The 25,836-nt window shown below is 37.2% G+C and overlaps 3 protein-coding genes across 3 annotated transcripts; all 3 read right to left on the minus strand.

Annotated features, from left to right (window-relative positions):
- Positions 1–1,286: 1,286 nt before the first annotated feature.
- LOC135689241 (glycine N-methyltransferase) lies at positions 1,287–4,980 on the minus strand. The gene is made up of 5 exons (XM_065206397.2): positions 4,574–4,980; positions 3,369–3,496; positions 2,755–3,011; positions 2,291–2,451; positions 1,287–2,009 (listed from the first exon to the last, which is right to left on the minus strand). Exons 1-5 carry the CDS (start codon positions 4,786–4,788, stop codon positions 1,847–1,849), a joined length of 924 nt encoding a protein of 307 aa, XP_065062469.1. The 5' UTR covers positions 4,789–4,980; the 3' UTR covers positions 1,287–1,846.
- A 12,996-nt stretch (positions 4,981–17,976) lies between these two features.
- Positions 17,977–20,327, minus strand: LOC135687560 (uncharacterized). Its single transcript, XM_089110863.1, has 2 exons — positions 19,434–20,327; positions 17,977–18,714 (listed from the first exon to the last, which is right to left on the minus strand). Exons 1-2 carry the CDS (start codon positions 20,325–20,327, stop codon positions 17,977–17,979), a joined length of 1,632 nt encoding a protein of 543 aa, XP_088966989.1.
- Positions 20,328–21,550: 1,223 nt separating this feature from the next.
- On the minus strand, positions 21,551–24,224 carry LOC135687551 (uncharacterized). The gene is made up of 2 exons (XM_089110864.1): positions 22,378–24,224; positions 21,551–22,247 (listed from the first exon to the last, which is right to left on the minus strand). Exons 1-2 carry the CDS (start codon positions 24,222–24,224, stop codon positions 21,551–21,553), a joined length of 2,544 nt encoding a protein of 847 aa, XP_088966990.1.
- Positions 24,225–25,836: the final 1,612 nt, after the last annotated feature.

Consider the following 25,836-nt stretch of genomic DNA (forward strand, 5'->3'; position numbering starts at 1 on the left):
TTGCCGATCTTCCAGTTGTTGCTCCTTTTTACCAATTAACAACGCCCATGCTTCAAAACCAATTAACCACATCACAAAAAATACTTTCCCAAAACATTACCCCTTCCCTCCAAATTTCCTCATAAAATTAAACGAGTCCCCCACCGGCACCATCATTGGCTAATGCCCAGAGAGCCATTGGGTTTAAGCCATTAAAATTGTTTGTTTTAGTCATCTCGATGTTTTCTTTTGATTTTTCGTCATTTTAATGCTTTTTCCAGATCTAGTTGTTCATGCCAAAAACATAGAAATCAAAGTCTGTTTTGAAATATTTCAAACACTTTCAAAGTCTGTTTTGAATCTTCCAGGGTTGGCAAGTTCAGATAGGACAACCAGAAAAATGTTTATGTAAACTTCATCAAATCTTTATTCTAAGAAAAATTTAAACGATAATCTATGCATCATAGATTAGATAGAGGCATGGACTATAGAAGCAGGATGATGGGGTCGAGGGGGCCAAGGGGGCCAAGGGGGCATTAGCCCTCCAATAGTTTTCAAAGTTGACTTAAAACCACACAAAAAATCGCCTTGTTTTTGAATTTTTGGCATATTCAGCCCCCAAAAAAGGTTTTAGCCCCTCATTCTGTAATATACCCTGTGGACCTTGAATAGATAGACAAAGTCCTTGTTTTGATCTCACCTTAGAATGCTTCAAGCAGAACCTAATACACAACAATTATGAAAAGTTACATACCATAAAAGTACTATTAAGCAGGGAGGGGGGCTTATTTATTTTTCAGTCTTTGAAGGAAGGTGCTTAAAAGAGAGAGAGGCTAATTTGAGAGGGGGGCTTATAATTTGATGTATATTCAATGTTATAGTATGAAAATACCCTTATGCATATTTTGTTATGAAAATGTCATACAAAATGTTTGCAAAAACTTTGCTAGCAGCTTTAAAAAATTTTTTAAAATCTGTCAATTATAATGTCCTTATCTTCCTTACAGTCACCCGGATTAATTGATAACCCCTGGGGGCATCTTCTAAACAAATTTCAGCTGACTTGTGAGGCACACAAGTTAATCTTTAAGTGGTCGTATTTAATGCACACGATATTATCATCATCATGCCCGTCAAGAGAACCACTCAATATACATGTTTTTTTGTTTGACATCTGGGGCTAAGGGATAGGGAAGCTTATTTCAAATTTTTACTTGATAAGGGGGGCTTAATAGAGAGAGGGAATTAAAAGAGAGGGGGGCTTAAAAGAGCTTTTACAGTAAGACAGTAACACAGCTAGCACATAGTCCTCTTCAGAAGTATACATCTTAATTCAATTGGTGTAGAAAAATGTACACAATTTTTTAAAAAAACCAAACCTGATAATAATTTTTCAGAATTCCACACAAAAAATTAAGGAAGTTGCCCAGCCTGTATTTTGAGTACTTAGTAACTAGTCATAGCATTGCCATTGATAAATCCCTATACTGAAATTTATTTTGCATGTGATTTATATTTGTCTATTGCTGATATTCTATCTGGAAACTTTTGTTTTATGTCTATCTCATCAAATTTTACTATGGTGTGGATGCAAATTAACAGTATGTTTGTATATACTATCTTCCTTCAAGGAAACCTTTAAATTACCTACAAAAGTTCAATTTTAAAAACTTGGAACAGTCCCATTCTTTGCTATCCCTATTTCTACATGCACTATCCAAATTGAAATTTTCTATCTACAGGTTTTCATCTCTTTGCACAGTCTTCATCCAAAACATACTTAAGCTATCAAAGCAAAAGCTTAATTACAAAAATACTATTTGTGAAGAAATTCTTTGGGAAGTCAACAAATTTCCTCTGCCCACGGTCAAGGCTTTTGTATAATATGAACATAGTATGCAGGATTGTCAGTTGATTCCAATGGCTGGAAGTCACCAAGTATCGTATGCTTAGCATCTTTGCCAAACACCAACTCCAAAAGTTTATTGAAATTTTGCAGCAAGTGTGGGTAGTAAGACAGACGAAACTTGCTGAAAAAAGAAATGTTTTGAGAATGTAAATTTGTGAATGTAAAGAACTTTTCTTTTAGTTACCTGCTTAATCAAATAAATTGAACTATTAGAGCATTATCAAACAGTGTCCTCCCAATAATTTATCATATCACAACAAGGCTTATAGGAACTATCCAAAAACTAACTCTGAAAATTAGCTGTGCTCGTCCCTCTCCCATACACAAAATTTTTACCAATGTGTGTACCTCTATAACATACATAATTGAAACATCAAAAAAAGAAACTTATAACTTTCATACTTTGAGGATTCATCTTTCTTCTTCTTAAAAGGTGGAGAATCGCTGTCTGCTTCTCCGTTGCTGGAGGGTTCTTCTTCTTTAATGACATAATCAAGAGTAACAAGGGAGTACTTATTGTCCACAAGAAGCACAGATGTCTTTACATCCACTGGTGCTTGGCTCTAAGAAGTTGAAGAATGATTGTTTATAGCAAGAAACAGCAGGGAAGTAACAAAAATGCAAAAAACTTGTCTTCTGAGCAGTAAGTACACTTTTCTAAAATATATTTTTTACAATGAGGTAAAGTTATGATTTTGAATTGGAAGCAAAATGAAAATTTGTTCTGATGTACTGGTTTATTTAACGTACTGTGTTTTAACTTGGTATAACAGTTTCATTAATATATAATGTTTAATCAAATCTAAAATGTAAACAAAAAGGATCCTTTCATGTTTTAAAACAAGAAAAAAATTATAGCAACCTACATCATAATAAATATTCTTCATTGGTGGCTTACCACCTGACACAATATGGTCATAATTGCGATGATCTATCATCAGGATACCCCCTGGTCTGAGGCAGTCTCTAAAATTTTCAATGGCCTGAATTTGTGCTTTATTTTCGCCATCAAAGTCGGGTAGATGTGCAAATGAGTTGCCAAGACAAATTAGGCAGTCAAATCCACCATTTGGGATGTCAATGTCTGCATCTTTCAGGTGAAGCCAGTTACCCTCTTCAATCACTATGTTGAGAAGCAAATAAGCTCTTTAAAATTATTGTCTTGAAAAAATACCAAAAGTAGGTCAAATTCTCATACCAGTTCTTGTGCAGCACATCCAAGCTGTCTGCAGCAAATTCTTTTCACCTTTCTAAATAATACTAATAAAGCTAGGTTAAAATTTATGTTTGTGTTTACAAATATTACCCCCGAGGTGAGGTTATCATTTTAATTTGTTGAATTCTTGTTTTTAGTATTAGGCTATTTTGAATCAATGAAGACAATTTTAGGAAGGTGGTGCCTTACAGCCCCTTTCTAATTAATAAATTACAAACTTCTTAATTAAAATATGAATAACTAATACAGTAGCATAAAACCCACCCCAGTTGTCAAAATCTGGTTCCTTTCTTCTTGCCCATCTAACTTTGAGTGCATATTTAAGCATTTTGTCACTTGCATCAACACTTGTGACACGGAACCCTTCTTCGACCATGAGAATGGAGTCAACACTGTTAGAACACAAGAAATGCAAATTGGCATCATAACAATTTGCAAAATATTTTGAAAATGTATCTTCTGAAAGTAATTTGGAAAATAACATTAGGAAACACATGATAAATTGATAAAGTATAACTTGAGTATAACTACAATAATGAATTACCCGCATAATAGCTAGTGTGTTTGCAACGATGCTTGTCATTGTATCTGTTTAAGACAAGCTGTATAATTATTAACCCAGCCATTACTCTGAGAAGACTAACTTTTGCAGGTATCACACCACAAAGTATCAAACTAAACTTGCATGCATTGTAGCCATTGTAGATAAACAATCAAAAGGTGAAATCATTATCAAGACTGACCCTGAAATCTGTTATTCATGTAATAAGGAAAAACACCTTGTCTTGTAGAATAGAGTGTTATTGATAAGCTAATACTGTCAAAAACTGATCACGTGGCTACAACTGAGTAACACATGGTTGCCATTTCACAGTTTTGAAATATAGGGAACATGTTTAAGCTATGGTTGGAAATGTGTGGCATGTGACAGCTGATGAAACTCATCCTGCCACGTTTCAAAATTTCAGCATTCAAGGATAAACTGCCAGTTACTTGGCCTCAGTTTTGAAACTTTCGTAAAATTTGAGCAGAGAAAACTTGCTTTATGAGCAAAATCTAAAAATATTAAATCCACTTATTTCCAGCCAAAGATTCTCGCAGACATTTATTACCCATTGCCGATGCATATACCGTAAATCATCGAATAAGGCCCCACTTTCGAATAAGCCCCCACCCCCAAAACATTTTTTTGTGAAATAAGCCCACGGGGGCTTTATTATCCGATGACTTGCGGTACGTAGATCCAATTTCAACACTGCTTTGAAGGCCTACTGTGCGATATTCTTTAAATAGCTACAAACTGCACGAGAAATGTAATAAAACCAATGCACACGAGTTATAGAAATCGTATTTGCGTAACAGGGATTGTGTTTATAAATAAAAGGGGGAGGGTTTGAAGTAGTCAGAGAAAGTCGCTCTATCAAAATTTCAGTGCAGCCAATCGTATAAAACAAAAACACTTGGCCTACCCGGTGCCACAAGCAACATCAAAGACGGTTTTAACCTTGTACTCGTGTAAGACTTCAAGCAACTTTTTGCGGTAAAAGCCAGTCCTCCTGTTTTGATCACCAACATACTTTGACCAAACTTTGGCGGCCTTCCCATCGGCGTACTGGTCAGGAATACCTATTGCAGCGACTCCAAGCGATCGTGTTCTGTATATGCTATCAATTTTGTCCGTCATTTTGTTTTTCTGCCTAACACAGACTATTAATGCTGCTGTAAAACTAACCGCACTGAAGAGTACAGGATGAATTTCAGTATCACTTCTATGATGCGATCACGTATTTTGGACTTGCGGCTTTCCATAAACAATCGTCAGAAGTCTGACCCAGACCTTGTCAAACTGGTTCCAAGGGACGTCCTTTTGTTTTCAATTCTTTCGAGAGAACCTGTTTTTCTGGACGTTCCGGTCCAGGTCCAGCCGGGGATTAAAAACAACAAACAATACACACCAATTAAACTTAACAGCCCCATTTCTGGAAAAACTTGGCCCCCCCACTTTTTTGCAAAACAATAGTTTTTTTCAAAATCTTTTGTTTTGGGTGTTAAATTTTCCCTTGCCCCCTCACTTTTCAACCTTTGTGATTGGTTTAAGACGGTATTGTTACGAAACAAAGTACTGATAGTTTCGACACCCGAACAAGTACAAAACAAAACGAGCTTAACGAACCAAACGAGCGAGCTCACAGAGTAATTTCCAAAACGAGGCCGTAAGATGAGAATAGTTCTAGTTTGGACTGGACTTTTTTTTGTTATTTGTAACCATAGTTATTTATCAACTTTCGCCCATTTGTTATCTCATTGCACCTTTCGAGTCATTAGTTATTTCTAATAAATATTATTAATTAGTCTTGGGAGTAATATATTTTTGCAATCGCTATTATTACGCAAATACGTAACTATGTAGTACTTCAATTAGTTCTTGTTTATGTTATACTTTGGGCGTTATATTTTGATTATATGTATTTAGATTCTCGACGATTTATTTATGTGGCAAGATGCTTGTAAAAGATCTTGTCGACACAAAGTATGGAGTTATATTACATGTATTTGGATTTATGGAATCACGCGTGTATGGTTTAGAATATCATTGTGTATGTTTGCGAGGACAGTGCTTGCAAAAGGCTGTGCCTGATATTAAGAGAACAAATCGACGTTACGGAACAACCGTTGAGAAACATTGTTAGTAACCTTTTCGCGGGAAGGTCATTTGATCGGAGATGGACGTTGAGACATTTTTTTTCTATTTGTATTGATTCTTATCGAAGGACCAGTTGGTCTCGACGATGCATTCATTTGCAAAAGCCCCTATCACACAGGAAAGGCTGTCCGCCGGATTCTGTGATTCTTGCAGTGGGTAATAACACAGAATAGAGATTCTGTGGTAATAATATGAAGGCAATAGTAAAAAACAAAGCAAGATGTCGAAGACAACCCAAGGTTGGGTAATAGAATTTTGAAATATCAAATCCCACTAATATTTCACCCGCTCCGGTATACAAGGGCTTCATCGTTGTTCTGCTTTGTGTTGTTCCTGGCTATTACTAAACAAGAGACTCCCTCGGGGCACAAAGGCTGCTGGGGTTTAAAGGATGACTTTTTGGAAGGATTGCTTGGATATCAGCATAATATTTTCTATTCTGTGATGTCAGGGTCGAGAATAAGCAGGTCGTGCGAGTCATTCTTTCAATTTCAAAATTTCCTCATAAAAGTCCAAATCCATTTAAGGAAATTTCTCCCAAAATGGCAGTTGACTCTCCTTCTCTTTGCTTTCCATGTTCCTTTTTCAATCTCATGTCATTTCATATTAATTTTGCATTTGATTAACCGTATTGACAGGGAATTCTTCATTGGCTGTTAAAAAGATCTCGGGGGGAATCCTAAACGAAAACCACCAATCATGTTGATAGAAATGATGCGTCCCCGTCCTATGGCGATGCGACGGCGACTTGTCCCCGATAACATATGAACTTGGTTCCCGTCGCGTTGGGGACACGCTTGCAATCTGGTGCGTACTTTGAAGGAAACAAAATGGTGGAAACAAGTATCTAACTTCAGATTAAATTGGTTTATGCTCTTATATTGATATGACAAAGGGGATTGAAGAGAAAAAAGGAAGAAGAGAAGTCAAAGAATGTGAATATGAGAATATCTGGAGAAAAGGTTAAGTCAGTTTCCTACTCTTTTGAGGAGCTCGGACTTCATGACAGAGAGTACTTCTTCTCTTAAGAAAGTTGTCACTGGCAGTGGTCTTTTGTTTGCTATCTGGTTGGGTTTGCAATACATTTTAAAATTGATTTCCAAAATCATGTGACAAATTATGCGTCTCCGACATCGCCGATCGCAAAAATTTTGTTTCCATTGGAAAAATTCTCCCCGCATCGACGGGACACGATTGCGATTCATCGGGGACATTCATTTTAAATAAAAAGAATACACCTCAAATTTTTTATATTGACGAGGACATCGGCAACGTCGCGGAAAAAAACGTTCGCATATCACCGTAAGCGTCCCCGTACCATCGAATTTGAAACCAGACTTAAGTTTGATTGATAGCGACACCATCTTTCTTTGTTTGAAAAGTTGCAGGATAAAATCTCGTCCTTTCATTGCAATTTTTGGCGCTGTGAAATAAACGTTTAAATCATTGTAACGATTGCGCACGTTGCACGAGCAAATGGCTAACGATGAGATGTTAGTCGCACATAGAGTTTGCCTGTTTCTTCTTTGTGCACAATTAAAGCCAGTCTAGTAGTAGTTTTCGGATTTAGCGTCGAGTTTAAAGTATGGACGTGAACACTGAAGAAACATCTGGTGCCGTGACCCGGGAAGGAAAGCCACAGGATAGAGACTAGGCAAAAGGAAAATCGGCACCTCTAATGTTGCGAAAGTGCTTGTTCCTTGACCCCAGTGCATATTTATGATAATCTCAATTTAATTTGTTTACTGGACAACCTGGATGACAGTACAATGGTTGGTGCTTCTTGTTCTGCAAAATTTGCAGTAACAATTTGAGATTTCTTTATAAATAAGAAATTGTCTCACCTAACCCAACAACTGTGGTAATTTTAACAAGAAAGGTGGCTAACGTCTACCACTGCTACTACTACTTTGTTGTCTTTTTAATGTAAAAATATCTTGAATAAAAGGAGAGTTTAGTTTTTTAGACAGTTTTATAGATTTCAATACAAAGAGATCCGAGACGGCTAATTCTCGTTCTGCATTTCTCTGCTTTAGAAAGTAAATCGTGTTGAGCTTGTAGAGTCATTCTGAAGAAGTCTAAGGGCTTGCCTTGGATCTTTTCAATTTGCTTCACAGACTTTCCAGAGAAAAAACTTCATACCAGAGAGCAAAAGTTGATATTAAAGAAAACGAAACTTCGAGCCAATATCACTTTGACGTTGAGCTCCATATAATTCTCAAGGCTTTTTAGTGCGTTCAGCTGCACAGCTGCTTTTCTGCATAGGACGGAGGTGTCAGCAAAATTTTGTCTGTGTTCGTTTTTCCCACAGAAGTCCAACTGCATTTTCAGTTTTAATTTGTCTGTCTTGTGTGGTTAGTTTTTCCATATTGTGTTTTATAATCTTTTTTAACTACAATGGCGTGGAATTTGTCCAGATTTGCAATCATTTAGTTCTATTTCAAGCCAATCTTTGGCTGTTCGATTATTCCTATTTCTATGATTGCTATTGTAACCAGGTTTGGGGATGCATTTGAAAAAGCCGTTAAAGTAGTATCGTCTGCAAATTTGTGCAAAATAGCTTATTCCTTTAAAGGTAAAGATCATTATTGTATGAGTTAAACAAGATTGAACCAAGAACAGATCTTTGAGGTACATCAGAAAGCTGAAAAGTACTATGCGTGTTGCTAATAAGCACTGACTGTTGTCTACGATTCGGCTAAATTAGATATCAACGAATGCATCTTCATAAAAAGAGTTTTTGTCATCCTTGTTTTATAGTAACTTCCTCGCCTCATTCCGTTCAAAAGCATGCAATGAATGAGTTGGAAAATGAATTGCTAAAATTTGACGTTGCAAGTGCTATTGGCATATATTTAGAAAATCAATTTCATGTTATCTCTGTCTCTAGTTTGTTCATTTGTGATTGCTAGGCTTTGTGGATTTTTTTCACTTGATTTATGAACGATGTTAATGTTATGGTCATTAGAAGTTTCAGCAAGTCCGTGATCTTTTGTAATAATCTTATCCTCTTTTAGAAGCAAAATTTCATTCCTTAACAACCCTCCTTAATTTGTCAGCATTGATTCAACTAACTTTCAAAAGACTTCATTCGTCATTACCCTATTTTCTGTCACCCTTCTGAAATTGTTCTTGATTGCTTTCTTCCTAAAGGAAATCCATTTAAAACAAATCCTAAAATAAATGTTACTTTTTTTTGCACGATATTTCTTAAATTTTTCTGCATGCGAGATCTGCTATGAATGTCTCTTCTTCATGTTTTATCCATAAAAGTTGCATAATTCTTTCGAACGTTTTTGGTTCGTAAAAGCTCCTGCTTAATCTACGATCTTACAAAACTTACAAGCCAAACCCTCATAGGCCAGATCTTTACATCAGAAAACAAGTTGGCTGTCGAGACCTTTTGTAACTTCTATAAACAATTTTTTTTGGCTCAAGACAGGGAATGCATGACTTTATGCATTTTGATTTTAAATAATAACTTCAAGAGCAGGATTCTTTTGAAAAAACCTTTCACGAGTTGCGAGAATCATGTCTATTGAAAAGCTATGGCTACACGCAAGACCGGTTTGTCCTTTACTAAATCATAAAGATCTAAGACGTTGCAGAACTTTCTGAGATTCTCAAAATTAGGTTGTCTACGATTTTGCCAGCATTATTTTTGTTGTCAATATAATGATAGCATTTTCAAATTTGTCTAGAGCAATTTTTATGCACGATGATAGTTATTGTAAAAGCGTAATGATGTTTGACGAAACAGGCGGTGTGTACACAGCAAAAATTGCCCCTTCTTTACATTTACATGTTTATGTTTTTCTTTATTTTAATTGCAAATCCTTTGTCAGTTTCAAACTCACTTATGCATCTATCTCTGCTGCCGATTGTGATAGCTTGAAATTTAGAGCGATTTGCAATCATTTCATTTGATTTAAACCAATCAAGACATTTTTAGTGTTAATCTTAACAAGTTGCAATAGTTCATTAGTATTTGTTGCAGTGACAAATATCGTGTTGTCATCAGCAAAATTACATAAAACCCTTCACTAAGGCTATAAAAGATCGCTTAGGAAAGTATTGTAAAGTAGAGATATAAGTATTGATCCCTGTGGAACTCCTTGTCCAAGTTTACCCCAGGAGCTGTTGTGACCTTTCACTTTGACTCTTTGCTTTCTATTAAACAGTTTGATATGAGTAAAAGAGAATTTCTATCCACACCATAGGCATGTAGTTTTGCTAAAAGTAGGCTTTTTGGTAGACAGTGGAAGGCTTTTTAATGAATAAATGATGTCTTGCTCAGACATGTTTAGAACGTTGAGAATTTAGAGAAATCACGAAAAATAATTTACAAAAACTGTCTTAATATATGTTCTTTGTCTTTTTAGGGACATTTTGTTATAAAAGCTAGTCCCCACAAAAATATTAATCTCGCCCTAAGCAGCTGCTCTTTATTATTTGTTAAATGTATGTCCTGTCATAATCGTAATGTTTGTGCGTCCATGATTTCTCTCCAATTGCCTACCACCCTGTCGGAAGGTCAAGCCCCTCCGTCGGAGAACTTCTAGCGCCACCACTCATTGGCGCCCTTTTGGTTGCTTTTCCCGGTGGGTTGAAAGGTAGCCAGTCCGCCACTGACTCACTCGAGAAAGCCTTTGTCTGTTGAAACCCAATGGGAGGTCAAGTAGCCGAGACAGTACCCTGGGTACCAGACTCACTATATATGAAATAAAATATTTTATATATATAGTGACTCACTCTATTATTTTATATAGTGAGTCTGGTACCCAGGGTAGTACCCAGGGTACCGAGACAGTGGACTGGATCCGTGCTAGTGTAAACGCGATCTAAATTGGATCCGCTCCAGTGTAAACACCAACAAAACTGGTCACGAATCCGTGCTACTGTAAACGGGGTCTTATGTTTAATTCAAAACAGATATTTTAAATTCCTTTTTCTTCAAACTGGTCAATTCTTCCACTTTTGAGGGTTTTCTTTTATGTAGACTAGAAGACCACTCCCATATCCAGGAATAAAAAATTGTTCAGTTGTCGAAAAATAGTCATCGATCCTGGTTTCACTAATTATCACGCAGTCATATGTATTAATCGCAATCAAATCTTTCAGTTCGCAAAACATGTTTCTGATACTGTATATATTTAGTTGAGCAAGAATAGGGTTTTCTGGGTTTTTTTAGCCAAGCATGTTTTATTTGTTTGTAATTTGATGCCGATTCAGATGATTTGAAGTGTATGAAAGCAACTTATTCTTATTGAGTCATGCCGAACGACAGGCCTTAATGCAATCCCTGAAATTGCAAACGATTTTTGCGCTACCTCTTTTGTTTAAATGCAGACCACTGTTGTTAAGGTCATCTACAGTTAAGTTGCTGTTATCAATAAAGTGAAAGTTGTTTGTTTCGCAAATGTCATGCAGGATATTGATGTCAATTGTTGAACATTGACATCAATAATATTGTTATACGTAGCTTGACGAGTGATTCCAGAAATGAAGATGCATGTTCAACATGATGTTGGTGAACATCTCCTGATGCTAGTTGTCACTACTTTCATTTCCTCGCCTATTTGTCGCGGACTGCTGGAGATGTTCATGAAGTCATTTATGCCGCAATGAAGAATGATAAAATCTGACTTTTTTGGCTTTTTTGGCTTTTTTGGCTTTTTTGGCTTTTTTGGCTTTTTTGGCTTTTTTGGCTTTTTTGGCTTTTTTGGCTTTTTTGGCTTTTTTGGCTTTTTTGGCTTTTTTGGCTTTTTTTGGCTTTTTTGGCTTTTTTGGCTTTTTTGGCTTTTTTGGCTTTTTTGGCTTTTTTGGCTTTTTTGGCTTTTTTGGCTTTTTTGGCTTTTTTGGCTTTTTTGGCTTTTTTGGCTTTTTTGGCTTTTTTGGCTTTTTTGGCTTTTTGGCTTTTTTGGCTTTTTTGGCTTTTTTTGGCTTTTTTGGCTTTTTTGGCTTTTTTGGCTTTTTTGGCTTTTTTGGCTTTTTTGGCTTTTTTGGCTTTTTTGGCTTTTTTGGCTTTTTTGGCTTTTTTGGCTTTTTTGGCTTTTTTGGCTTTTTTGGCTTTTTTGGCTTTTTTGGCTTTTTTGAGATACTCGGTTCAATATAGTGTTGATACCAACAAAAAACAAAAACAATATTCAAATTTGTTCAAAACAATCATTCGTCATAAATTTTTCCAAGATAATCAATAGCAAAAAGTAAATTTTCGCAATTTTAGAAAGTAAGACCAAAAAACGCTAAAATACACAAAAGTTTCTTCCCGTGCAGTCTCTTTCCACGATATTTTCTCCCCTTAAAGTAGCAGGCAAAGGCCTTCCCGTCTTCCCTTTAAGTTCTTCTTTTCTCTGAAACCCTCTGAAAGGTATTTTTCGTTTCTTCAAAAAGCGCGATTTCTATTCAAGGGTGGCTATTTCCAAAACCTTTGAACTTTGTTCCCCCGAAGAAATATGTGGGGGATCAAGTGTAATCCTGCGATGTATTAACGTTTCTTCCCTCGAATAGTAGCGAAACTCCAGATAGGTTCCTGGTTCTTGTTGTATTGAATATATTAAACGATAAAGGCGATAAAATACAGCGATTGTTCCATTTTATTTACATGCGAAAAGAATCCTTGTTGCGGCGAAATTTACGTTGAACATATTCCATAAGCGAATTTATTATGAGCGTTAAGCGTCCATCCTCGAGTCGTGTGTCGACGTCTCTCTCCTAAAATCTTTCCTTCGATGTGTAAAATTGGATGTCGCTAATCACGTGACATAATCGATTTCCTTCAAAATATAAGATTTTAAAAGAAATAACGATACTTTTAAAATATATCAAGGCTCAAATCAAAAATTTAAAAATGGCTTTGAGAAAAACGAACATTTTAGAACACACTTAATATGCATAAGTGCAGCGAATCCAAAAATAACTTAGGCCATATTGATCAGGGTACGTGCGCATGCAAGGAATTTGAAACTGCTGACGTGAAACCACTGTGTGATGCTCTAGGACTTTGCCAATTTACAGAAAGGCGGAAACTGTTCAGGTACTATTCCCTGTGCGCAATTTGATTGGTCAACCTCTGGTTGGCGAGTGGCTGTATACTGTAATTGTTTATTAAAGGACAAGTGACACGCTTTTGGCGCCAAATTTTTTTTTTCTTTTAACTTAAAGTAAAACACTGTATGAGAGTGTTGTTGAAATATTTTTCCTTTCTGATTTCATTTTCCTACTTAAAAACCATTTTCAAATTATGGCGGGAAATTAATCACGTGACACCGTGACGTAGATTGTGATAATTTGTTATTGCTGCTAGTGGTATACAGTGCAATATTAACGTTTACAACACGTTTCTAAACGAATTCAGTTCGTATGGACCTGTCGCGTCGTGTTTCGTAAACTCTCTATCAATGACAGGAAAATTCCGAGTTATCACAATGTACGTCATAGGGTCACGTGATAAAAAACAAAATCGCGCCCCCTGCGCCCCCTGATTAGAATTTTTTGTTCTAAACCAGGAAAAACTTACTTCTAAATGATGATCTATAAGTTAATGAAAAGAAAAGATAGGGTGAAAAGTGTGTCACTTGTCCTTTAAGTCCAGAATAATGAAGTGAATAGACCACATTGGTCAAGAAAAATATACGGTTCCAAGTTTAAAAATGATTCGTTTTTCGAGCAACTTTCTCCTTGCACTGGCCGTTGGGGCAAACAAGAGGTGAGGAACTGACATGTCATCTTCTGTGTGATTAATTGATAAACAATTCACGTATATTCAATAATACACCCCCCCCCCCACGTATTTCTTATCTTTTCTTTCTTTTTTCTTTTCTTTATATTTGTATGTATATATTTTATTTATATATATATATGTATGTTTATACACATATATATAATTTTCAGCTCTTTCTTTTTCGAGCTAGTTTAACATCTCATGTGACAAGATATTTTGCGCCAGTTAGCAATCACGTCAGAATCCTAATCGGCAGAAATGAAAACAGGCGAAAGAAATATCTTTGCGATGTTACAAACCTTCTTTGTCATTTAATAATTGACAGATTTGAATTGAAACAGAAACGTCAAGCTGTATATCATCAAACGTTTTGGTGCATATTTTGATCTAGGTGAGTTGCTACAAATGCTTGCGATAGAAATTTGGCCTAGTAAATGAAAAAAACCAAGCTGATCAATCGCCAAAAAGGGACTTTCGAATGAAATTGTTGGTGTAGATTTCTTGGATAAATGTTTTCGTTCACCTCAGGGTATTTTCAGATAAAGCCATATTATTTCTTTACCGCTGCAAGTCTTGCTGAAATCGGTCGATACATGGGAAAAATTAACAATTCTTTATCATTTTACTTGCAATATTTATCGACAGCTTTTAAAAGCTTAATTGACAAGTAAATGGGGATACTCAAAGGTCTACTTTAAAGTTGTAAGGTTAAAAGGGTTAAGAGATGAGATGCCGGCAAAATACTAATGTGTTACCGATTATATCGAGAAACAAGCAAAATGAAGCTCACAGTTTGTGTCCCTGTCCTATATAACTTTGCTGGTAGCAACCATCAACAGGGTGTGTTTTGCGACACAAAGCAAAGCACGTGCAAACATACCCCATCAACATTATTCTAATTTTAGTGATAAGCAATAATTTAGCATTAAACCTACGAATGATGACAAGTTCGGTAAAGAACTTGTAAAAAGCTTTGAAGGGATGAATTAGTCCATTTACATATAGTTCGTTATATTCCATTTTGATTTTTCTACAAGTCACATTCAAATATGTACCTTCTCCAACTATTTTCTATAAAAAGGCCGCCATTATTTGCTGAAAAATCGAACTGGAAGATGTATCCTGTGCTCCAGACCCCATACTTTCAAGTAAGGGATCTGGAGCAACGGCTAGAAAGATGACGGTAGCAGCAATGTTCTTCGACAAATCAATGACCCAACCCACATGGGACAATTTCATGGGACAACTTACACGAGTTTCTTATAGGAAAGGGCCAAGAGAAAGGAAATATTTGAAATTTTTACAACAGTTAGAAAGAGTGCGATGTCCGATCTAAGTAAAAAATTGGATGAAACAGATTTAAAATGCTCATTCAAGACGCACAAAAAGCTAGGCCAAAAAGTATTATCATTATTATCTTAATAATTCTTTAATTAAAAGTTGACTATTTAACAGCTAATAAAAAAGTTAACTTAGGCCAACTATTTACAGGGCTCTTTTACACATACAATATATAAATAATATACACCCAAGACTATATATATGAAAGTTTTAAAGATCCCCCAATTTTAATGCTTACATTTTGTTGACTTCAGGTGTTTTTTTGAAAACTGGGAACGAGATTGAAGCTCGTATTTCTGTTGGTAATTTTGCCCATATCCTTTGGGCTTTGACCCGTGAACCTTGCTGTATCTCTTCCATAATATGTCGTTCTTGATTTTGGTAGATTTCGATTGCTCGTGCATCTTAGCTGATAAGGAACGTGTCTTTTACATCAGGGAAGTATCTACAACAGGGGGCGGAGGATATAGGCCGGGGCCACCAAAAATTTTAACTGCTTCACATTGGGAAACAAAAAATATTTGCAAATTTTTGACGGGCCACAAAAATTTTTTGAGCAAATCCAACTGTAATACTGCTTTGTACTTTGCCTCGCAACACACGTCATGCTTCGCAGCGACCGCACCGCCACCCCTTACTTGTGTTGCTCAGCATTTTAGTTTGGTTTAATGGTTGCTACCAACAAAGTTAGACATGATATATATTTTGAAGCTCATTTTGCTTGTTTTCTCCGTTCACGTTTTTCAATTAACTTAGTAACACATTTGTATTTTCTCGGCATTATATCAATCCTATTAACCTCGTAGATTTTAAATAGACCTTCGCATATCATTTATTTCTCCCTTGAGCCATTCATAATGTTGCACAATTATGTATTTAGATTCTAACACAATCAAACCCCGTTTGTACTGTGCTGGATAAATTTTTTTCCCATAAAACTTGTTCGGATTGATTGCGTTTACACTGTGCCGCACAAATTTTGTCTACTTTGCCCTCCCGTTTACACTGTGCCGGATAACTGCAGTCACATGACCGAAATCATGCACAGAACGCCCAAAATGAAGTTATCTTTGGGCAACAGAATAATAACAAAATTCCCGCCAATGTAAAAAGATTTCATTCTCTCTTCAGAATCATCTGCTTCTCTTTTAGACCAAATCAAAAAATATTGTCAATACAAATTAGGCCTAGTTTGTTTTAATAGTTTTTTTTAAACAAAATGACACTGAACTAGCAACGAAAGTAGGAAAAGCTGACAAGGATGCCAATTTTACGTGGACTGGCAAGATACTGCACTTTTAACACGAGCATTTATCGACAACAAGGCAGCCAAGATGGCGAAAGTTCTTGATTGGGAGACAGTGAAAACTAAATTGGATGAAATAGCCAATCGCTTTCGAGCAAGATACGATGTGGATAAAATTTATCCGGATAAAAGCATTTACACTGTACCACATAGCTATCCGAATTAATCTAATCCACTTTTCTAGGTGAACTAATTTTGTTCGGATAGCCGCTCTCTAATTCGTGCGGATAGCGTGGGTCTAGTTTAAACGCGACGTTTTTCTTAACCGTCGTTTCTAAAAGACTGAACACTCGAAGAACAGACTGAACACCCCAAGAATACCCCGAGAACACCCCAAGAACACCCCAAGAACACCCTAGGAACACCCTAGGAACACCCTAAGAACACCCTAAGAACAAGCTATTAAGCGGCGCGCAAAACATCACACTTTTGGCGCGCAAAACATCAGTTGGTTGTAACAACACCAACAGCACTAGACTTATCAGGATTTTCCTGCCCCAAAATTAATTTTGATTGATCGACCAAATTATTTTTCGAATGATATGCCGATTTTTTGATGTATCTTAAAGGGCGTTCAATCGCCTAATAGCTTGTTCTTAGCGTGTTCTTAGGGTGTTCTTGGGGTGTTCTTGGGGTGTTCTTGGGGTGTTCTTGGGGTGTTCTTGGGGTGTTCTTGGGGTGTTCAGCCTGTTCTTGAAGTGCTCAGTCTTTTAGAATCGACGCTAATGAACTAATTTTGATGCTGATAAAATTTATCCGGCACAGTGTAAACGGGGTCTTAGTTCAGTTTGTGTAATGAGAATGCCTGTGAATGGTTCTCCGGTTAGTTTGAAAAATACGATTTACTTGTAAAAGCATTTCGTGGATACATATCTAGTTGTTCCGAGAAATTTGTCGTTGTTCTTTCGTTTGATTCTGGAAATAAGTCCTTAGACCGCTGAACATATTACACAACTATAAGTTTTAGAATTTTATGATGCTGTCAAATTGTTATAAACAGTCAGAATCTGAAGAGGCACTTTCCCAACTGCTTGAACTTTCCTTGGATGCCACCATTTTTCTCTGAAAGCAAGAAAATCATGTTTACTTTTGTCCTTTTCCTCTTCTGCCTTCTTCCTTTCCATATGCAAAACTGATCCACTTGCTTTCAGACTTGTGCGAAATTGCTATATACGCTGGTGGCTCAAGTTCAGTACTACAGATAGTAGATAAAGAAGACAACGATATATGGTTCAGGCTCAAATTCTAATTCCAATAGAGGACTGTATAATTCCGTAGATTCTAACTTAGGTCTTCTCTAATCAACTTCAACTCAAATCTCTCCGAACGCATACTTCACGTGTACATTAAAAGACAACAACAGCAACAACTACTGTAGTACAGTTTTAGAGGACCCTCATGAAAAGCACCCTCGAGTGACTGAGGCCATCCTCTGTAAATATTTGTCTTATTATTATTATTATTATTAGTACGTCATACCATACAATTTCTTACACTCCCCCTTGCAAGTGTAACGCGCTTGCAATAATACAATAAATTCTATTCATAGTTAGTTCAATAGCAATAAAATAATTAGTTCATAATCTTTAAGTGTTCTTCTAATTGATAGCTCATCATCTTCTTTTTTGGTTTTTCTGTTATTTGATTTTTTTTGTGTGTTTTTGGTTTGAATATACCGAGCATTTTCAGCATCTCCTTTAGCAATGAACAATAGATTATAGATATATATATATACAATTAATGAAACGACATCAGGTTCATGCTCCTGGTAGCCAACGTTGATATAAGATATATACAATTACAGCTCATCCCTGAGTCTGCGAATAACGTCAGCGTCTAATGCCGCAATTCGTTTGGTTCTCTTTGGTTGTTCGATATTTTGAGTGATATTCTCTTCGACGATTGAATTATTTTGCTCAAGCTCTATCGGTTCCCGATCTGCAATTTCAACTGGAAATAGCTTGTTTATAGGTCGATTTATAAGCGAAACGTGTCCAGAAGGTGTAAATACTTTAACTGTAGCTCCGCGAATTTGTTTATCCTTACTTTCAATGATATGCTCGATTTTTCCCAATCTCCAAGAGCCTCGCGGTATTTTTTCTTCGTAAATCGTAACAACATCTCCGACCTTAACGAGTGGTTCTCCACGATTTTCCGACGATAACTTGTGGGCTTCGCGTAACTGTACTAAATACTCCGTTCGCCATCTTTGCCACCAATGGCGTAAGAGCTTCGATATATATTCTTCCCGTTTCGACAATATACTACGCGTAAGATCAATTTCAGTACACTTTAATTCACCAAGGTGTGGTAAAGACTCGATTTTTCGGCCGCAGATTAAGTGTGACGGTGTTAATGCTTGGTCAAATTCGTTTGAACTGAGATACGTGAGAGGACGATTATTCAAAGTACCTTCTATTTCGACCATAAACGTATATAACTCGTCTGCAGTCAGCTTTGCATTCCGAAGAACCTTTCTGAGACAGCGCTTAACCGATTTTATAAGTCGCTCGTAGATACTTCCGTACCATGGTGCCTTTGACAAGTTAAAAGACCATTCGATGCGCTTTCGTGTTAGAAATTTTCGCAATTCACTAGTTTAAAAAAGTTTGCCAATTAGCGTTTTTGCCTTTTTAAACGTTTTTGCATTGTCGCTTATAATGAAGGTGTGCCCCGGCGAGCTACAAACCGACGCAACGCGAGTAGGAATTGTTCTGTGCTCATGTCCTGCATTAATTCTAAGTGCACTGCACGCGATAAAGTACATGTAAAAATAACTATCCAAACCTTGTGGCAAACTGAGTCTGTAGTTTTAAAACGTATATACAACGGTCCCGCTAAGTCTGTACCGACGCTAGTAAAAGCTTCATTTCCATAAACACGAAAATTTGGCAAATGCGGAGGCGCTGGATATCGAAAGTGAAGCGATTCAAATCTTATACATGTATTACACTGATTCAATAGTTTTCGAATGTTTTGGCGCGCTCTTGTAATCCAAAATTTGCTCCGTAACTGATTCAAAGTGGATTTTAAACCATTATGGAAAACCGCTTCGTGTGCTTCACGAATAATTAATGTTGTAAAATAATGGTTAGATGTTAGAAGCGCAGGAAACTTGGTTTCGTATTGAAGAGCTGAGTTCTTTATGCGTCCACGACATCTTAATATTCCTTCTTCATCTCTAAATAACCCGAGGTTCTTCCTTAATTGGTCAAAATTTTTCTCGCTTTCTAAGTTTTCTTGCGCGGTTTTTACCCATAACTTTTCCGCCCTTTCGATTTCTGCCACACCTAATTCGTCGCGATTAATATTCTCATTTTTCGATTCAAGTTTACATTTTACATTCGAAATGAAACGCAATACATATGCACTTATCCGCAAAAGTCGTTCGAGACTGCTGTACCTTTGTGTGTTTATAATTTCGTTCAAACTAAAATGATTTTCTTGTTTAGCAGTGGTTAAGAGAACACTTTGTTCATTCCTAATTTCTTGAAAACATTCTGGACTTTCTAAATCTTCGTTTACGCATTGTTTGGGGTATCCTTCTTCAGGACCCTGGATCCAAACTGGCCCAGACCACCACAGTTCGTTTTCGCTGAGTTGCGATAATGATTGCCCCCTCGAACCTATATCTGCGGGATTTTCCTTAGTTGGGCAATGATTCCATTCAGATGGTTTTGTTAGCTTCAAAATTTCTTTGACTCGATGACTAACGAACTGTTTGTAATTACGATTGTTTTTAATCCATGACAACACAATAGTGCTATCTGACCAGTATGTAACCGAATTAATCGATATTCGACTTTCGAGAGCACGTTTAGTTGTTTCCATTAACCTGGCCAATATTAGCGCGGCCAATAACTCTAGTCGCGGTATTGTTAAACACTTTAATGGTGCAACTCGAGATTTGCTCGTTACTAACTTAATTTCCGAGCTATTGTCATTACGAAGAATGATGTAAATCACGGCACAGTACGCCTTTGTAGAGGCATCGCAAAAACCATAGAGATGGATGTCATTAATGCCTCCACTATTTGCATGAAAATAATTTCGTGGAATGCTAATTTGTATAACCTGTTCAAGATCTGTGATTATTTCCATCCAAACGTGATTTAGGCCCCGTTCACACGGGAACCCTTCAAACGACATCGTTCCGTTCCAAAAAGTGGAACGATAAAATAAGTGATACGAAAAGTGGAACGGTACGCAATCGTTCCGTTCCGTTCCCGTGTGAACGCGCAGAACTGGTCCAGAAAATGGAACGATAAGAGTTTTGCCCTTGGCGCATGCGTCTGTGTTGTTGTTGAGGGAAAGAAAAGGTGACAATAATAAACTTAGCGAATAAAATGGAGGATTTCAAAAACACCATTGGCTGAATCTCGCCGTTAGTCCATTTAAAAGATTCAACACCATTCTGCAAACATTGAAATTCCTTCCTTTTAGGGTTGGCTTCAATTTTCCAACGAGCTTGCTTATTTTGGGGCGCCTTTGTATTCTCCATTTATTCAAATTGTTTAAAAAATTCAGAGATAGCTCAGAGATAAATCGAAATGATGAAATCTATCTCCATTATGGACATGCGCATTAAAATTCATTTGCTTATTTTGGCGCGCAAATTGCAGAACGGAACGATTGCGTTCCCGTCTGAACATAAACAAAAATCGATACGCAATCGTTCCGTTACCGTGTGAACAGTATACCTTTTCGTTCCAGAAACTGGAACAAAAATGGAACGGAGCGATTGCGTTCCCGTGTGAACGGGGCCTTAGATTTTCAGGCAAAGCGTCGTCCCATTTCAAATTGAGCTTACAAATTTCTTGTAAAAGTACCTTTATTCTAACAATGACAGGCGAGACGAATCCGATAGGGTCGAAAACAGATGCTGCAAGTTTCAACAAATTTCTTTTATTTGGCAGCAGTTGTCGACTTAAGTTTACAAAATGCTCAAAGTTCAATAAAATTTGGTCGTTTTCATAGTCCCATTTCATACCAAGCACCTTTGTTTCGGTATTTTGCAACGTTGAATTATCACCTAAAATAGTTCTAGGATATTCTGTTCCTTGACTCTGTTCAATGACCTTTTGTTCGAGTTTTTGATCATTTTCACTTTCAATCAACCTTTGAGTTTCTCGATCACTGCACTGAAATTTATGCAAATTAAACGAACCCTTCGACAAACACAACTTTGTTTCTTTATACAATTCATAAACTTCGGCAGGGGTTTCAGCTCCGAATACTACGTCGTCTACGTAAAGCGACTGTTTCAATTTCTCCCCAACCTTCGGGTTTTTAAACTCGTAATTTGATACATGGTGAGACAATGTAGCTCCTAGTAGAAATGGAGAACAATTGAGGCCGAAAACGACTCGTGTTTACCGGTAAATGACAATTTCAGGGTTTTCAGAGTCGATATTGTTTATCCACAAAAAACGTAAAACATCTCGATCCCCTTTACTGACGCGTATCATGTGAAATGTCTTTTCTACGTCACTAATTAGCGCGACTTTATAACTACGGAATCTCAGCAGAATATCAAGAACGTTAGGCGTCAAACTAGGACCTGTGTGTAAACATTCGTTTAAACTCGGTGATTCAGCATTTATTTTCGCGTTCCCATCCATCACTACGCGCACCTCAGTTGTCGTGGCATCCTTTCTTACGACTGCGTGATGGCTTAAATAGTGAATTCTGCCAACTTCTGCTGGCTCAAGCAAATTAGGTTTTACTTCTTCAATGATACCACGTTTAAGCTGTTCTTCGATTACATTGTTATATTCTTTCAAAAGCTCAGGCTCTTTACGAAGACGTTTAAGGGTAGAATTTAATCGAGCAACGCTTAATTCGTAGTTGTCAGGCAAAATGTCATGGTGTTCGCGCCACGGCAAAGAAACAGTATAATGGTCTTCATCATATTTCAATTCAGTTATAAACTGTTCTTCGACTGTTTCAATATCGTTTATTCCTAACGTTTCAAGTTCGAAAAGTTCTTCGACCCTTTTAGTAGGCTCCTTTTCAAATTTCGAGATTTCGACGGTTTCTTCAGAAACAATTAAACTGCTACAGTCTACTCTTAAAATATGTTGCAAGATTAACACTAGATAGCAAATTTCTAGGAATGTCAGAGACAACTCCTGATAATACCCATCCAAAGTTTGTACCGACTGCAACGGGGTCCTCAATAGACTCCCCCTTTACAAACTCTCCAGTAAAAACTCTCCAAATTGTGTCACTACCAAGTAACACATCAAAATTCAAGTCGGTTTCATTTTCATTTGGAAAGTCGGCCAAATGTAAATTTTGCAAATGTGGGTACATTTTTTTTGCAAAACGAATTGTTTGTCCTTGAATCGGTGAACAAATAGTAGGAACAACAAGTGCGTTAATTTCAACATTGAAGTTTGAATTTCTACCACTTAAGTCTACTGCTACAACGTCACATGATGTTTCTTTTCCCTCAGTAGAACCGAACACCTTTATTACCATGTTTTCACGTCTTTTAGAAGCCAAATCTAAAGTGTTCCTTGCTTTTTCTGAAATATAAGATCGCTGTGACCCCGAGTCAAGTATTACCCGTAAATTTACCTTTCTAGAGGGGTCTTGGGGATTTTTAGCTACGACAAAGGCAGTTTGTAATAAAATTCCCTTTGCAGTACTCTCTTCGGTGTTTACCCCGCAAAATGTACCTGACGACTGAACATTTTCAGGTGTTTGTCTACCAATGTTTGCATTACTGCCCCTTCTAAAACTATTCTCAACTTTACCTTGATAGGTACCAGATTTACCCTTGTCACACAAAGCAACGTGGTGATTGCCTCGGCAATTAAAACATTTGATCGATGCGTCGCAATCCTTTGCAAGATGACCAGCCTTTCGTAAACATAAAAAGCATCTTCCGTTCCTGCGTAGGATGTTTCTTCTCTCTTGAATATTAGTGACAACGTGGCACCCAGCTGTAACATGATTTCCGTGGCAAAATGTACAATGTTGGCTGCTTTGCTTGAATCGAGCTCCACTCAACAATGCTGCTCCAGTTGCATAGTTGTCTTGTGCATGTCTGGACGGCTCTCTCCTTACAGGACTGCATTTTTCTCTCGCCTCGATTTCTTGCTTCAAAATATGTAGCATGTTGGTTAGATCCCAATCTTCATTCTCCAACGTTTCTGACATTTTTCTGCTTATTATAAGCTGAATATCTTCTGGCAATTTTTGTAGCAACACGTTAACTAACACAGTTCCGTATGTCTGTGGATCTACTCCAAGCGACTGAAGGCCTCTGTTGTGTGTTTCAATCAAATCGGAAAATTTCCTAAGCTCCGTCGTATCTGCATGTCTTCTTACTGGATTTACCTTTAAAAGAGTATCAACATGACTGTTAAGAATTATTTGGCGTTGTCCAAATCTTCTTCTGAGTATGTCAATGGCAATTCCATAATTATGGTCTGTCAGTTCTAGACCTGCAATTGATTGGCACGCTTCTCCTTCACATTGTGCCTTTAAGTACTCTAGTTTTAAACAGTTACTTAAACTTGGGTTGCTGTCAACGCTTGCTTTAAAGGAATCCCAAAATTCCTGCCATTTGTGGGGTTTTCCGTAATACTTTCTTAGTTGAAGTCTTGGCAGTTTCGTAAAACTCGCTCCCCCATGCGCCGCCGTATTCGCTCCTCCATGTGTTGTTCTGCTTTCGGTAATTTCACGAATTTCCAAGCTTTTCAATTTTTCTTCGATTTCAAGTAAAGTAGTGCGGACATTCTCTCGAAATAATCCTGCATCGTCTATCTCTTTTTCAATTTCCTCCTCGTCGTCAACCAACTCCAAAATTTGGTCATCGATATCTTTAATCGTTTTCAATTTCTCTTCTAACAATAATTTGTTTTGCCTCAAAGACAACACATCGGGAGGTTGAGAATCCAAGCAAATCCTTGTGTTTCCAATTGCTCTTTTTAAATATGCTTTGTGTCCAGCACGAACTTTCCTCTTTTTTGTTAAAACCAAGTTAGTCGAACTAGTCTCTGCATAATAACTTGATCCTGGACTATCTGTAGCCATTCTTCGGCATCCGGCTCGGTGGACCATGTGCGAAATTGCTATATACGCTGGTGGCTCAAGTTCAGTACTACAGATAGTAGATAAAGAAGACAACGATATATGGTTCAGGCTCTTATTCTAATTCCAATAGAGGACTGTATAATTCCGTAGATTCTAACTTAGGTCTTCTCTAATCAACTTCAACTCAAATCTCTCCGAACGCATACTTCACGTGTACATTAAAAGACAACAACAGCAACAACTACTGTAGTACGTCATACCATACAATTTCTTACAAGACTTGCTAGGTTGTCCAATAGCCTTTTCGCAAACACTTCTGCTCTCTTGTCGAAATAATTACTTTCCAATGAATTCTTAAGTGCATCAAAGTTAACCTTACTGACAGCTCTGGGGCAAATTCCTTACTGAGGTTCTCTTCTGTCACTTGTACCTTTTTTGCTGCTACTTCATCAAAGTTGGTGTGCGGTGCAACAATCTTGCAAACTGCCTTGCATTGTACAGAGTCTTTTCTCTTTCCTTGTTTCACTCTTCTTGTTTTCTTGTTAATGACTTTTCTCCCGAGAGTATGACATGGGCCACGAAAATAATTTGCCATTTCACTATGGACCATGGAATTTTTCTGTTGCTTTTTATAGGGGCTATGAAAATTTTTTTGGATAAAGCCACATAACCTCCGCCCCGCTGTCGTAGATACTTCATGACACGCCCCCAAGATAAAAATTTTTCTGCTCGCTTCGCTTACAGGGGACCATCGTCTTCACCTCTACTGAATGGTTTACTCCCCTCGTTTTTGGGATTTTATAGAAAAGTCCTTCACGTTGTTTAGAAATTCCCGATAAAATAGAAATTAAAATACTAGAGCGCTTCAATCATTAAACATTTCAGCAATGTTGGGCCAAGATATGATAAAAATTCAGTTATTTGACTCCTTTTTCTCAACTACCAGCAGTGCCGATCTGATGAAAACCCAAAAAATTATGTCGTATACGTATAGGTAAAATTGCTTCAAAGTGTACATTATCCAGCGAACTGGAATCACTCATATTCGGAAACTTTCCTCCCTTCTGTGGCAGCCATGGTGTCCCCTCGTGTATACCCTGGGTACCAGACTCACTATATAAAATAATAGAGAGTCTGGTCTAGTGCGCCCCATTCTCGTTCTGGTGAAGTTACTTGAAAGAACTGAAGTCTATTTAACAGACTAGGCCTGTGAAACAAGACTGTCAGATAAATAACAAAGAAACTCAGTAGTCAGAGGAGTTTTGGGAAATCTTAAAGCAAATGTGTTTTATTTAGTTCTTTAAAGTCGACTTTTTTAATACAGTGATAATAGACTTTTCTGCCTCAAGATAACAATCAAATCAGGTTTAAAACGCCATTTGGCAGCAAAAAACATGTGCGAAGCATGAAATTAAAGTTAGCACAATGCAGTTATTAAATGTTAATCATTATCAAATTTCGTATACAACTTAAAATAAGTCTTTTGTAATTTTCCTCATAAATTGTGTGTACTTTGAACGTCTACTTCCTCACTATGAAGGCAGCGCGCTTGGACACCGCGGCGGTTAGAATCATCACGTTGGAAGGTCACCACAGCAAATATGGCCAATAC

This window comes from Rhopilema esculentum, chromosome 10 (genome assembly GCF_057945365.1).
Source record: "Rhopilema esculentum isolate cy_ngs chromosome 10, ASM5794536v1, whole genome shotgun sequence".
NCBI classification, from domain to species: domain Eukaryota; kingdom Metazoa; phylum Cnidaria; class Scyphozoa; order Rhizostomeae; family Rhizostomatidae; genus Rhopilema; species Rhopilema esculentum.